General features: G+C 41.9%; 1 protein-coding gene across 2 annotated transcripts in view; it reads left to right on the top strand.

The window, feature by feature from the left end:
* The window catches only part of CDH13 (cadherin 13), a 450,489-nt gene that overhangs the window by 150,956 nt on the left and 284,848 nt on the right, over window positions 1-14,685 (top strand). For both annotated transcript variants that reach the window (XM_071567404.1, XM_071567403.1), the window contains exon 3: window positions 5,013-5,221. In XM_071567404.1, coding sequence (XP_071423505.1) covers window positions 5,013-5,221 — 209 coding nt within the window. The remainder of the gene's footprint in view (window positions 1-5,012; window positions 5,222-14,685) is intronic.

Genomic DNA, 14,685 nt, shown 5'->3' on the forward strand with positions numbered 1-14,685 from the left:
GGCTTTTTGCACAAAGGAAGACTGGTTTTTTTTTACCAGATAATAAGAACTAAAAGTCCTATTTGCTCTATATTTAATGGGCTATGGTTTTAGGGCATTAGTAAATTCTAGGTTTAAGAGACAGATGTAGTGCTGCAGATGGAAATCTGAGAAAGCTGATGAAGCTGCAGCTCAGATGTCTCCTGAGGGCCTGGCAGGGCAGGTGAGTGTGGTCAGTGCCAGGGTCAGCCCCTTTGGCTGGGTATCTACTACTGCAGCCTGCTCTGGGCAGCTCAAGTACTGTAAATTTGGGGTATTTGCAGCGGCTTTTCCCCAGAAACCCCACGATTTTCAGGAAGCAAACATTCCCAGTGAGGGGCATTGTGAGAATGGTTGGGAATGCAATACAATCCCATGATGTTCCCTGGTCAGCCCAGTCCAGGAGACAACATCATTCTGATAAAATTCACATTTGCTCCTAAATTCTGATTAGGGATTTTATCAAAGCCTTCAGTTCTCTTCAACTCTTAACAATTGGCTCCAGTTTCATCCCTGTTGGTTCTTAGGCCAAATAATCTTCAGTGTTCTCTATCCTTCTGATCACTTCATCTCCTTCCACCCACTTCTAATTTCTCTCCTACACATCAGTACTTCTCAGAGCCTTTTCATTTTCTTCCCTTCTCCTTGCTATTAACCTCATCAAATTGTCTCGTTTCTGGGGTAGAGCTGGGAATTGAAAGCATCAGTGGTTTTGGATGAGGTGTGGTAAGAGAACAGTTTTCCACTTTCAAACAACTCTGCATCTGCCTTCATTGGAAAAAGTTGCAGGTTTTTATAAAGCAAGATTAATGGAGGAGAAAAATATAAAAGTGTTACATTCCTAGTTCCAAGGGAATCTAGAATATAAATTCAAATACCTCTCCTGATCCCTTGTGTCAAACCTGGATGTGGTCTTTGAATTTCTCCTGCCCATGCAGGTGAAAAAGAGGCAGGAACCTCAAGGCTGGAGAAGGTTGGGCAGCAAGGTGGGAAAAGCAAACCCCCAGGTAGGGTCTCCCTCTTTTTGGAGTACAACACAGCGTGTCCTTTTGAAAAGGACCTGCAGCGTTTGTCTGGGTGATGCTGCAGCTCTGAACTGTGGCATTTGGGATGAATGGATTATTTTAGTATAGTTTTGTTCATTTTTTTAAATTTGATTTTTAATCCTGATATCATTTCTCGGGGAGAGATGCCACATTTTTCCAGCTCTAAGCTATTAATAGATTATTATTAGATCACCAAGGGGTTTTGATTATGTGATTAAGCATCTATTTATTCAGAGAATCATAGAATGTCTTGAGTTGGAAGTGACCTTAAAGATCACATTGTTCCAACCTGTTGCAATGAGCAGGGATGCCATCAGCACAAGTTGTTGCCATTACTATTGTTGTTACTGTTGTTGTTATTATTATTATTATTATTATTATTATTATTATTATTATTATTATTATGTTAGTTGGGTTTTTTGTTATTTTTATGAGAATAAAAGAATAAGTCAATGACATGTAATCCTAAAAAATTTCCTCCCTGGTTCGACTGCAGTGCAAGACTTTGCAATCCGGAGTCTGCCACATGACAGCCCAAGATAGGTTTGTCTGGAGGGATTGGTGTGTCTGAGGGGAAAGAGCTTTTTGTTTCTTTTTTTTATTTATAATCCCCCTTTGCTTTCAGCAAAATTCAGTGAAACAGCAAATGAGCTGATGAAATTCTGCTTTGCAGTCCCACTGTGAATCCAAGGATAGTTCTTTTGCCCTCAACTAAAAGCAGAGAAAATGGGAGCAGGTTTTAGTTAAAAATACGTAATTGAGCTTAAACCTGTGCAGCAGAAGGTCCTTCAGGTGCTGGGGGAACTTTTATGCCAAGACTGTGGTGGGTCTCACAGAGTTTGGAGTGTCATGGGGAACAGAAGGGTCCAGAGTCAATTCTTTCCAACTCCCCCCTCGACTGCTGATGCCCCCATAGGGCTGTAGGGGTGAGGGCAGGGAGGGCTCAGCCCTCAGTGCCCCTGGAGCTGCCTCTGTGCCAGGGGGTTCGGAAAGGGGCAAAATGGCACCCAGGAGTGAGCGGGAAATGTGAGGGAACAGGGCGAGGGAATGGCGTGAGGGAACAGGGCGAGGGAATGGCATGAGGGAACAGGGTGAGGGAATGGCATGAGGGAACAGGGTGAGGGAATGGCATGAGGGAATGGCATGAGGGAACAGGGTGAGGGAATGGCGTGAGGGAACAGGGCGAGGGAATGGCATGAGGGAGCAGGGTGAGGGAATGGCGTGAGGGAACAGGGCGAGGGAATGGCGTGAGGGAATGGCATGAGGGAACAGGGTGAGGGAATGGCATGAGGGAATGGCGTGAGGGAACAGGGCGAGGGAATGGCGTGAGGGAACAGGGCGAGGGAATGGCGTGAGGGAACAGGGCGAGGGAATGGTGTGAGGGAACAGGGCGAGGGAATGGTGTGAGGGAACAGGGCGAGGGAATGGCGTGAGGGAACAGGGCAAGGGAATGGCGTGAGGGAACAGGGCGAGGGAATGGCGTGAGGGAACAGGGCGAGGGAATGGCGTGAGGGAACAGGGCGAGGGAATGGCGTGAGGGAATGGCGTGAGGGAACAGGGCGAGGGAATGGCGTGAGGGAACAGGGCGAGGGAATGGCGTGAGGGAACAGGGCGAGGGAATGGCGTGAGGGAACAGGGCGAGGGAATGGTGTGAGGGAACAGGGCGAGGGAATGGCGTGAGGGAACAGGGCGAGGGAATGGCGTGAGGGAACAGGGCGAGGGAATGGCGTGAGGGAACAGGGCGAGGGAATGGCGTGAGGGAACAGGGCGAGGGAATGGCGTGAGGGAACAGGGTGAGGGAATGGCGTGAGGGAACAGGGCGAGGGAATGGCGTGAGGGAACAGGGTGAGGAACGGCGTGAGGGAACAGGGTGAGGGAATGGCGCAAGGGAACAGTGTGAAGGAACAGGGTGAGCCCTCAGGGAGGATGAGGAGGAGAGGAAGGCTCCAGGTGCAGAGCAGGCATTGCAGGCAGCCCTGGAGGAGCCCGGGCAGGAGCAGGGGGGTCTGTCCTGGGGCAGCTGCAGAGAAGCCCTCAGGTACAGAGAGTGCCCCTGTGCCCACAGTGCTCCAGAGGGGAGCCAAGGAGCTGGGAATGGCAGTGACACTGAGCCCAGGGAAAGGATGGGGCAGGATGACAGTGTGGTTTTAGGTCTATTTTGTTCTCACCACCCACATCTATTTTAATTGGCAATTATTTTCCCTATGTTCATTTTGTTTGGCCAGTGATAGTTACTGATAAGCGACTTCCCTGTCTTTATCTTGGCCCATGAGCTTTCCCAGCTCATATTTTCTTCCCAGTTCTGTCAAGGCCAGGGAGTGAAGGTTGGTTGGTCTTCTGGGGTCAGCCCCACACCAGGGAGTGAAGGTTGGCTGGTGCTCTGGGGTCAGCCCCAGGTCAACCCTCTGTTGTCCTTTTGGCAAACAGTGTCCCACATCTCATTCTATGCCCTGCCCTGAAGTTTGGGTGTTGGAGGCTTTTGCCTTATTTAATTTCAAATTTAGCCTTTCTCGTCAATATTCGTCAGAAAAAATAAGTTGTATTCAGATTCCAGAGCTAGCAATGGTTCTTTTTGGCTATGGCCTTGGGATTCAATGTCAGTGAATGCCCAGAAATGAGGGATCTCCTCGAGGTCCTCCCTGTCTTCAAGCTGGTGTATCTACAAATAGACAAAATATTTGCTGAAGAGAATTTCTGTGTGTTTCTGAGCTCTGTGGAGTGCTCATCCACTCTGGGATTGTGCTTCTGCTTTAAGACCATTTAGGGAGATGACATAGTCAAGAAGATTTTAAGTATTGGCCAGGCTGTGAGAGATTCTTGGATTACTTTTCTTCTTTTAAAAACAATAATCCAACACAAGAAGTCTGTGCAGTGACTGTAAACAATTATGCAAAGTGCTTTATTTTCAGTAAAGCTCCATTGGTTTTGATTTTCCATAGCCAGTATCTCTGTCTGTAGTTTTTTTTCTGGAAGTGTAATGCAGTTTATAAGGGGAAAATAGAAACAAAACGTAAAATCAAAATAGTGACAACATACAGGTAAGTGCAAAGTCTGCAGCAGCAGTAACTGGAGGAGCAGGTAGGGAATACAGAACAGATCATCTGCAGGAAAACCTTTCACATGTAAATGTATCGTTCAGACGTTAAAACCTGAAAAGCTGACTTCAAAATTGCAGGTCTGTAGTGAAGATCTCTTAATCATATATCTGGTAGTTACAACACTAATATTTTATCCTGTATTTTGTGCAAAGTAAATCTACGGACTCAGAAGGAATTTGAGGCAAAGTCTCAAATCTTTGTGCTTTAGGGGCCATTTTCTCTTTATGCCAGCATTTCTAAATATTTTAAATTCTTTTATGGAAAGTGGAACGGGATTATTGACAGTTATTGTTTGATTAAAGGTACTCATAATCCTTAGATATATTGATAGTGCAGCTCATGTACTGTATGACAGTTCTGATAGTTAGGAAGAAAGGTTATAGTTTGGTTTTTCTGTTGTGTTACATTTTTGTAGTACTCTGAGGTTGAGTATTCTGTAAATATTCAGTCCTAAGCATAAAGAGGCACTCAATATCTGAAACTCCTTTGCCAGCAGAAGAGCCTTTAGAGGTCCTGGACTGTGATGAGGAGGATAACAAGGTCTCTATTGTTGCTGCTGTTGGTCTAACTAGGTGTGCATTTTACAGATCACAAAAGGTTCACATCCAAAGTCTTTTGTTTCTGCCCTACCTCCCAAGTTAGCACAGTCAAACCCTCTTCATCCTTCTGAAGGTGCATATTCATGAGATTTGTTATGAACTTGTTTATGAATTAAAGTCACACAAATACAAAACTTTCCCAAAATCTGTAGACAAGCCAATAGCATGAAGATATTTCAAGTCTATATTCCAAAGTGGATACTTATAATGTGTTTTTTTCTTTTGTTTTTTTCTTTTCCCCCCACCCCCAGTGAAATTTGATGACTGCAAGGGGAATAACAAATTGAACTTCGAAGTTTCTAACCCAGACTTCACAGTGGAAGGTGATGGGTCTTTGGTTGCACTAAAGAATGTCTCAGAAGTTGGCAGAGCCTTCTTCATCCACGCACGGTCTGAGCACGCTGAGGATATGGCAGAAATTCTTATTGTTGGAGCAAATGAAAAACATGGGGCATTAAAGGTAAGATAAATACAAAAGACTGGAAAAAAGGACCAAGCAGATGCTGCTAGATATATATATGTGCCATCCAGGCACTTTAAATCTGTTAGCAGAGATCAAAATCAGTCTTCAATCCAGACATTGCTGTAACAGTTTAGCACTTAATTTAATTTAGGAAGCGAATTCTCCAGGTTTTCAAAGATGTATTACATCTTCAGGTGTAGAAGTTTAACACTCAGGGAGAATTGATTCAAGTGAAAGAGCCCAAGTGCAAAATTGGCTCGTTCTTCTGGTGTATGTTATGCCAGGTAACTAAAAATGTAAAATCATAGTCTAAATGTGTAATTTAGAATTCACATTCACTGCAAGTCTAAGTACATGGGAAAGAATTCTGTGCTGTGAAGTTTAAATTTTCATGTAGATCTGCTTCTCTGACATTGTTTTGTGTTGCACTGTCTAAACATCTACACAAATAGCAACTCTGGTGCCTTTTGCTCTGCTCTGTCCACTGAACGTTGTGTCCTTCTGTTTCCCATTCTGAATTTCAGAGTAAAACAAACCTCCATACTAGGAGAGGAAAAGCACTTCACAAATTGATTGAATTGTTTATTTCACACCCAGAAAAGCAACAAAAGGAAATATAAACCAGCCTTCACTTCTGTGTCTTGGCATTTAGGAGAGGGGCAGGCAAGCAGTGACTTACTAGAAAATTAAGCCTGATACCTTTACAGACTTATAATTTCACAGAAGTATGAAGAAGCCATGATCAAAATGACTGATCTGTTGTCTTCATTTGGTATTTAGACATTCTGTTGCCACCATTCTCATTATATTTCCAACAATATATTAGTGTAACTTTAGTCTTTCATTAATAAAACAAAAATTGGCTGTAGCAGAAAGGCTGAACAAACTCCTGAAGTTCATGGCTGAGGAAAGGTTTTGCTCTGTGCTTTAAGCAGCACGTGATGGGAATGCAGATTGCCAGCAGGAGAAAAAATACCAGAACATGTAACTGCAAAAAAGCTGATCAGAACATTGAAATGGAATTTAATTTTATTTAAATATGCTGTTTCTTCACAAAATTAGATTTTAACACAGTCATACTTGAGGGAGTCTCTTACATGGAGGAGCTGTGAGTTTAGGACCACACTCTGATAAATTCAGAGTAGGAAAGCTACACTTGCAGGAACAAACTGGGCACTTGACTGTCCTGTGCCTCAGACTAGCAAGGCATGAGCCTTCTGGTGCATTCCCAGGAATGTTCAAATGATTTTGCTGCCACTCCAGGTTTTGAAGTCTTAGGAGCAGTTTCAAAATCTGAATTCTCATTCTCTGGTTAGAAGTTAGTGAAACCACAGAGAGGTTTGAAACATCTCTGACAGGAGGTCTGGAGTTAAACTTCAAGGGATTGGTTTATGTGTGAAGATCTGACTCTCTGAGAATCACATTCTGAGGTTTTATTCTGAGAGAAGCAGCCCTTGGATGTCTTTGAGGGGTGATATTCTATGGAAGTTACAATCTAGGGGAAATCTTGTCTCATGAATAGGAGTTAACAAATGTGTCTTTGCACAGACTATGGCACAGCTTTGCCAGAGCCCTTTGTGTCCTGTTTGGGTTCTGAGTAGTCTTCCCTCAGAATGTTCCAGCAGTATTAATTAATGCCTAGTGTTGAAATCTATCTCCAGACTGCACTGAAAGCCAAGCCTGATTTGGCCCCACTCCTGGATTCTGTTCCAACCACTTTCTGTTGCTTCAGAGAGAGAAAACCATTCCAAATCTGCCATATTCTACCACTTGCCAGTCTTTCCTTACAGGTGCCTCCTCTAAGCAGTATCACATCATCTCCACCTGCCTTTGTCACATCTTTAAGGATTTTCTTGTTCAGCTCAGGACCCTTTTAGGATGGTGATCCTTGGTGTCTGCAGTGCCTTTGGGAGTTACATTATTGTGTCCTGGGAAAACCATCTAGTAAGGAGTATCCCCTTCTTCAAGAGAATACAAAGATCTTTGGGGCTGGCTGTCCTGCTCTGGCCTCAGCCAGCTCTCCGTAGCTGCTAACCCAGTATTTTTTTCCCAACCTTTTCAGCTATTTGCCTATTTTAAACACAACACAGACAGTGTTGTCTTTCTGTTTGTCATACTTGAGAAGGGTATAAAAACTACAGCGTCCTATCCAAAGTGATTTTATGATAAATTTGAACTTAATCCTGTACTTTTGCAGTCTAAATGTGTCAGCATGGAAACAGCAGAACTGCTCCATCTGTTTATGCAAGGAGTCTTGGCTAAGGAATGCTCAGATGGAGCCTTAGTAATTCAGCATAATTCTGTAGGGTTAAGATGAGCACATGCTGGAGCACTGCTTAGCATTCAGTACTTAGAGTACAGTACCTTGTCTAATTAGGGGATAAGTAGTTCTTAAGTATTTCCCCTCTGCCAGCAACTGCCATTTCTTTTCTGAAAGGATGTAACCTACATCTGTGAAATCCCATTGTTAATGTTTCTAATTGCAGATTCCTGACATGTTTGGAAATGGCTCTCAACAATGATCTCCAATGTGCTGACTGGCAGTCTGAGCCCAGGAACAGATAGTGTAGTTCCTAAAACTTTGTGATTGCTACCAAACATGCACTTTAGAGGAAGATGGAAATTATTTAGGGGTGCAATCTGGAGTGTGCAGAAAACCTTTTGGTTTTTCTAGTGGTGTAGGCTGCTAAAGATGGGGGAAGATTCCAGCTGGCCCCACTGATTAGTCCTTTGTGATTAACTTAAATTAACTTCATGGCCATAGTATCAGTGGCTGTTAGAATATCACTTTCTATTTAACTGTGTTATTTGCATCTGAAGGACACCTTTCCTTACACTTCTGCCAGAAGCACAATACAAAGGGTGGTCATGACTACAATATGACAAGATAGGTGGTTCCTCAGCATCATCAGCCAACTTGGCTCTTGCTCGCTGATCACACAATGTTTTGCAGGGTCTGGTGGCTGCTGCTTGTCCTGATGTCTGGATGTTTCTGCAAAACACCCTAAACTCCATGAATTTCTGTATGTACTGATATACAGACATGCTATGGAGCAAAAATCTGTCCATCACATTCCTACTGGATTGCTCCCTGCAACCTGCTGGTGCCCCTCTTCCTCCTATGATCTTGGGTACTTATACTGCTCTCTGTCTTGACAGAGGGGAGTGATCCCGACAATCTGCTGTAATTTCTGAGAGGCTGTGAATGTGAGCACACAGAGGAGCTGCCATGAGCCTGTGGAAGGTGTAACATTACCCTTTCATAGCTCTGTGTGTACACACCTGGACACCCAGGCAGAGTACTCAGTGAAAGAAGGGAAGTTCCCTTGCATTCCCCAGTACTGGGGAGGTGTGAGCAGCTGTGCCTGTGCCCTGCTCTGCCCAGGGCTCACCTGGTGCACCCTCACACAGTCAGGTCTGCAGTCTTGGTGATATCAAAGAAAAGAGACATAGAAATGTTTTGATTCACGCAAGATTCCCCAAATGAACTTCGGGTTCATTCTGAATAATTCATAAAATTGTTAAGCCTCAAATCCCTAATGGAAAAACAAATCACTCGCAGACACTAGTTGGGAACAAACTGGCTAAGCCAGTGACTGGCAACAATATTTATTTATTTATTTATTTATTGACTTCTGTCTTGTCCAGTGCTTGATCCCTGCTTTATTTTATGGGAATAGTAGGACAACTGAAACCTGGAAACTTCATCACATCTGGACATTTCTCCAGACATTACTGGATTTATGACTTTATTGAAAGAGTGAGTTTTTGTGGCAGACAGAAAGTAGAGCCTTGTAGAGCCTCATAATAAATGGTGAGTTGCAAAAGGTATCAAGCTGGAGTTGAACCGTGTCCTCTAAGGCTAAATAAAATGGTTGTCTGCTAGTCCTTCTGCCCCTCTGAAATCTAATGCTGGTTTTAATGAACATACCTTTAGTATATTTGGAGCTAAAAGAAAACCTTGGGAAACAATCTGTCTCTGCCTTTTTCTGTGTGTTGACAGGTTGTTTTTTCTGCTTTTTCCTTCCCCACAACAGAGGGAGTTATTTAGAACTTTTATTTGTTGCACCATTACAAACACAGGGTGAGAGGTGGAGGGGAGTGAGATATCAAGAGTCTGGCACCCAAGCAGATAAGAGGGCAGGCAGATATTTGGAAATTCCAGGCTGGTAGTAAATTCACTGTATGGTGCTCAGCCCTCTGCCATACAGAAGGCTGAAATGATTAAATAGAAGCAGTCAAACCCTCAGGACAGTTTTCAGGCACTAGATAGACAAGGACTAGGAGAAAGAAAAGAGATAAGAGTGAGGAGCACACCCTGAGACAGCATGTTGTAGACAAAGTTTAAAATCATCTCCAGCAGTAGCTCAGATTGAAGGAAATGAAGTTGCCCTTGTCCTGCTACTCTGCCCAGTGCACTTTGTGCCAGGCAGGGGCTGGGCAGAGGCTGCTGCTGCTGCTTGTCCCTCTGTCTCACCATTGCTTCTGCCAACCCCAGAGCTCTGCTGTGGTTATTGCAGCAGGGGCAGGAGCCTCAGCAGCTCTGAAAACACCCTCAGCCTCCTCCCAGACCCAAACTCTGATTCCTCCTAAGTCTCTGCCTCGATGAGGTGTTTGTACAAGTTGCTTTCAACCTGTGCCTGTTTCCTAAAGTATCAAACACAAATAATGAAACTAAGCTCCTTGGATTTAAATGGTAGCATTTCATGTTTGTGTCTTGCTCTCTGCTTTATCCCCAAAGGATAGAGATTGCAAATATTATGGATATGAGATAAAAAGTGCCTAGAGCCTTAAATCCGACATGTATGGCTTTCTGCCTTAGGACTGATGATAATGGATCAATAATCTTATTATGGATCAGGATTCTCTCACAGAAAAAAAAAATATTCAGGCAAGGAAGTGTGAATAGCTGAGTTTAGTCATCTGGCAATTCAATACGTTATTTGGGAAATAAGATCAAGAATCAGCCTCTCTGATACAGCAGGCAATCGTTCCCATTAATGTGTATTAGCATTTTTCAGTTTAGAATAGAATTCCAAATAGGCTGAAAATGACTGTGCAGAGTATGGAGATGGACTCTCATATGAGGTATTGACAAACAGGCTCCAAGAGTTCCATGTTATTAGATTTTGCATACAGCACTTGCTGCAGAAAGCGATGCGCTGCATAAATAAAATAGCATGTTTTGCATTTAATTTGAAGGCACAAAACAGAGTAAGTCACAGGGGTGCATCAATATCTCTGATACATTTCTGAGTTATTATACTGATCAGGACAGTGCATAGAATACCATTCTGAGAAAAGCTGGGGGAGAGCTTTTGCCTTTGGATATGAAGGTGTCCTTCAGGCATATAAGGAAGGATTTTCTTACAGAACAAACAGAAAATTCATTTTATCACTTTTGTGTTCAGCTTGGCAGAAAGTTTAACATACTAACATTCTCCTAGACATTAAGTTATTAAGTTGTTATCACTTCTGTTACTTTTGTTATCTCACTGCAAACACATATTGACTTGGAATTTATGCATTAAAAGCTGAGGTACAAGTGATTTTAGAATTTAATACCTTTGTGTTGATGGTATTTTCATAAGTGACTTTTCCCTGCTTTGACTGCCCTTGAATGGATGCTATTTTTTTAACCTTAGAATCTGCAATGCTACATTTCTGGTTTCAAAGAATACATCTTAATTAATGTCAATGAAAGCAAGAGCTTGTTCTCATCAATGGGTCATTCTGTAGTATCATTTAGCTGCCTTTTTGACTATATTTTTATAAAAATCCTCTATGCAGACCACTTGCTGTCAGGGAAACAACAAAGAGCTTCTTTTATATAAGAAATCCCCTTTAACCTTTCTTTTCCATGGAAATTCCAGTCACCCACTATCCTTTTTTATCCTGCCAGATAATAATAACCAGATTCCAACAGCCTTTGGATCAGACTCTGGGAGCAGGAGCTGTGTCTGGCAGTGCTGTGTGGATGTGGCTCCCACACCCTTTGCTGGGCAGTTTCTGGATGACCCCCTGGCACAGCAATTCAGATTTTCTTTTCTAGCCTTGCTCCCCTTTCTGCTCAGCTCCACTCCCTCCCCTCCCCTGTATTGCCAGGCTTGTGCTTCCTCAGGCCTGGGCTGAATTTATACTTCCAACTTAACACTGCAGATTCCCAGCACCAAAGAAATGCAGGTTTTATATACACTGGCTTTGGAGTTTGCCCAGACAAAGATCCATTTATCTGGGAATTATTATGGTGCCAAGAGATGTGGCAGTTGCCATAGCAACAATTACATATTGTGTTGAATGCCAGAGTAAGTGCTATAAAGAACAGGAGCTACTGGTGGTTTCATTAATTTAAGGTTCCTTTTTGGACCAAGTGTGACTCGTAAGTTTATTCACTGGATGTGTAAGTGCTCAGATCAAATGTGTGGGCTCCCTTTCCTTCCATTTCCCTCAGTGTGCAACTTCAGCATGTAAATGAGAAGCACTTGGTTATTTAAGGAGAGAAAAATGGTCTTATAGACTGGAAACATGAATAATTGACTGTGAAACAAGGTGTTAACTTCCGTGAGTGTGCGGTGCTTTTCTCTCTGAGTAATCAGCATTCAGATTTTATGTGAACTAGGGATGTATTTATCCAGGAAAAAAGACTTTGTGCTCATTGGTAGCAAGTGAGCCAAGACAAGTATCAGATATATTTAACAGTGACTCAAAGGTGAAATTAGATTATTTTCAAAACAAAGGCAAACCTTCTTAATAATTTCAAATTATTTACAGACTAATGTGAAATGACAGGCAGAATTCTTTGTAATGAATGAATTTTATTAGAAACAGCTCCAATCATCATTATTTTCAGCCCTGACATGCATTTAGGCTGCTCAGTTTGTTCTCTCTGCTGCAACAGGTACCATCACAGAACATTTGCACTCTTGCTTGTGCTTCTGGGGTAAACTTAAGGTTCCTGTAGCTCAGAACCAGACGCAGTTCTGAAATGCAGCAAATTTTACTCTCTTTTCTTTCAAAACACACTTAGGTCTTATCCTCCATCCCTAAGACTTAATGGTAAAGCTTCTATGAATCTCAATGAGGGCGATTATTCGAGACTTGCTGAAGTCTTGTATTTGAACTAAAATTCCTCCTGGCACAGAGTGCCAAGAAATACTTATTTACCTGTGGGGCCTAAAAAACTTTTTGAGAATTTGAATAAGTTGTGTGAAGACATTTTGAAATTAATTAACTTTCCTTTATGATCTATGACACTAAGGTCCTTTATCCAATAAAAAAAAATCTCCTAAATTATCTGGATGAATGATAAACCATCATGTATTGACATATAATTTTTTCCAAGTTTTATTACTCTGAGTCCAGCCTGAAAGTATTCTGGTCCAGACAAACCTTTGCATTAATCTTTAGAGACTGATGGAGTTGTGTGGAAATTTATCCAGAGGTGTGGGGAACATTTGAAGAAACCCTTCGCAAAAGGTTTAAATTTTGAATTTACTGTAGTAAATGAGGATATAAGTAGGAAAGCAAGAGGCTAAGCATGATTTAGTAGAACATTAGGCAAGATCATAAAGGATAAGTAGATGTCTCTTAGGATATGTAATATCTTTCATTTATAAAGCGGCTTTCACCCTGTAAGATCCTTAAAGAGAAATTATAAGTACACAGAGGCAGAATGTGTGTGTGCATATCTATACACATCTGTCAAAAGAGGTATTTGTGTAGATATCTTCATTTTTGGTACTTATTTCATAATACCTTTTCACCTTAGGATAGGAACAAAGTCTTTTCAAATGAGGGATTCGGGAGAAGGGCTTGGTGATTTTGATATGATATTAAAATTGCCATGACAACCTTAATGTCCTCAAACCCATAATGAAAAAGAGCTGTTAGAGAAACCAGAAGGACACGTAACACTTATGGTACTGAGGAGAAATTGCCCATTTCTTCCATGGTCGTTCTCTCATCCAGAATGCAGGAATGATGCAGTCAGTGAATGACAACCCCCCGAGTTCCACCAGCGAGGCCTCAGATTTATTAAGAAACAGAGACAATTCCAAGAGGAAATCAAACTAAGTGGTGCTCAAAACTAAACTCAGGGTTCTCTTTCTGGTGTCAGAGACACGAAATATTGTGGTGTTCTCTCACTTTAAGCTTTTCCAGCAGCTTCCAGAAGCAGCGTGGATTTGAGAAAGAGCCATAATAGGAGAAATCATTCACATGAAAAGATGATTCCCTGAGTAAGAGTTTAGTCATTTCTCTCCATCAGAGACATCAATAATAATCCCTAATGATTGCCCCAATAGTTCCATGCTGATTTTCACAAACCTGAAGGAACATTTATTATGGTTATTACAGTAACACCTATCTCAGCACACATCTTAAGCATTTAATGGAGCATCACATGATAAAAATCTACATTTGTCCTCCCCCAGGAATTATTTCTGCCATTGCAAGGACAGATGGCTCCTTTTGGACCTGAAATTCCTTATTTGTTGATCATTGCAATTTTGTTGCTTGTATGATTATTTCTTTGAATCTTATTTTGCAGCCAGTTTTTTTTTTTTCTTCAAGTACCTGGGATAACTTGACAAGTTGAAGGATGACAGAGTTAAAGCCTAATATAATTGGTATCTCCATAATAAGCAACTCTACTAATGCTTACAGTCATCTAGGAGTTTTCAATCATCCAACTCCTCTCTTATATCACCACCAAATAAAACTGAATAACTTTTGCATTAAGCAGTTGATCCATCTTAGAAAAAAAATAGTTTTGCCAGTGAGTTTATGTAGTTTCTCTTCCTTACTGAGGAGGCCCCTGGGGTGGTGATTGCACAGAAGTTTGGAGAGGCAACAGATTCATTTGAACTGTCCACACTGGTCCTGTTATGTACAGTAATTGGATGTTGTTAATAATTCTTGAGTGCCCTCTATGACTGTGGAAGACACAGATTGTTGGTTAAGGGAATTAGCAAACAGATTTAATAATAGGCAAGGAGAGACTGGATTTGACCCCCCTGTTCTTACCAACCTCACTGTGACTGTGGTTTTGTGCATAGCAGTAAACAACAAGTTTCCTGGCGAGTAGGAAGAGATTTGGTAAAATATTTTGAGTGCTTGTTCTGGTAACTGGTTGAATCAAGTTCTAACAACACAAAGTTATTTGGTCAGCAGATACACTTTAATTTACCCACAAGTCAGCAAAGACCCTTTTGCCCAACACTTGTTGAACCATTTGGTGTAAGTTCCAACTCAGCAGAAAATTATCTTGAAATCATTATGACTGGTGGTTCTTTTCTATCTGGAATTGTCTGGTGTTTCTGAGATAAATGAAGCATGGATCTCAAATATTCAGGCTTTCAAGATAAGGAATAGACTGTAATCATTTCAAAATGACATTTGGATCTAGCTCTTGGTGATCAGCCTTTCTGTGGACTAATTTGCATGATCTCAGTACAATACTT

This window comes from Pithys albifrons, chromosome 12, assembly GCF_047495875.1.
Source record: "Pithys albifrons albifrons isolate INPA30051 chromosome 12, PitAlb_v1, whole genome shotgun sequence".
In the NCBI taxonomy this organism is placed as follows: domain Eukaryota; kingdom Metazoa; phylum Chordata; class Aves; order Passeriformes; family Thamnophilidae; genus Pithys; species Pithys albifrons.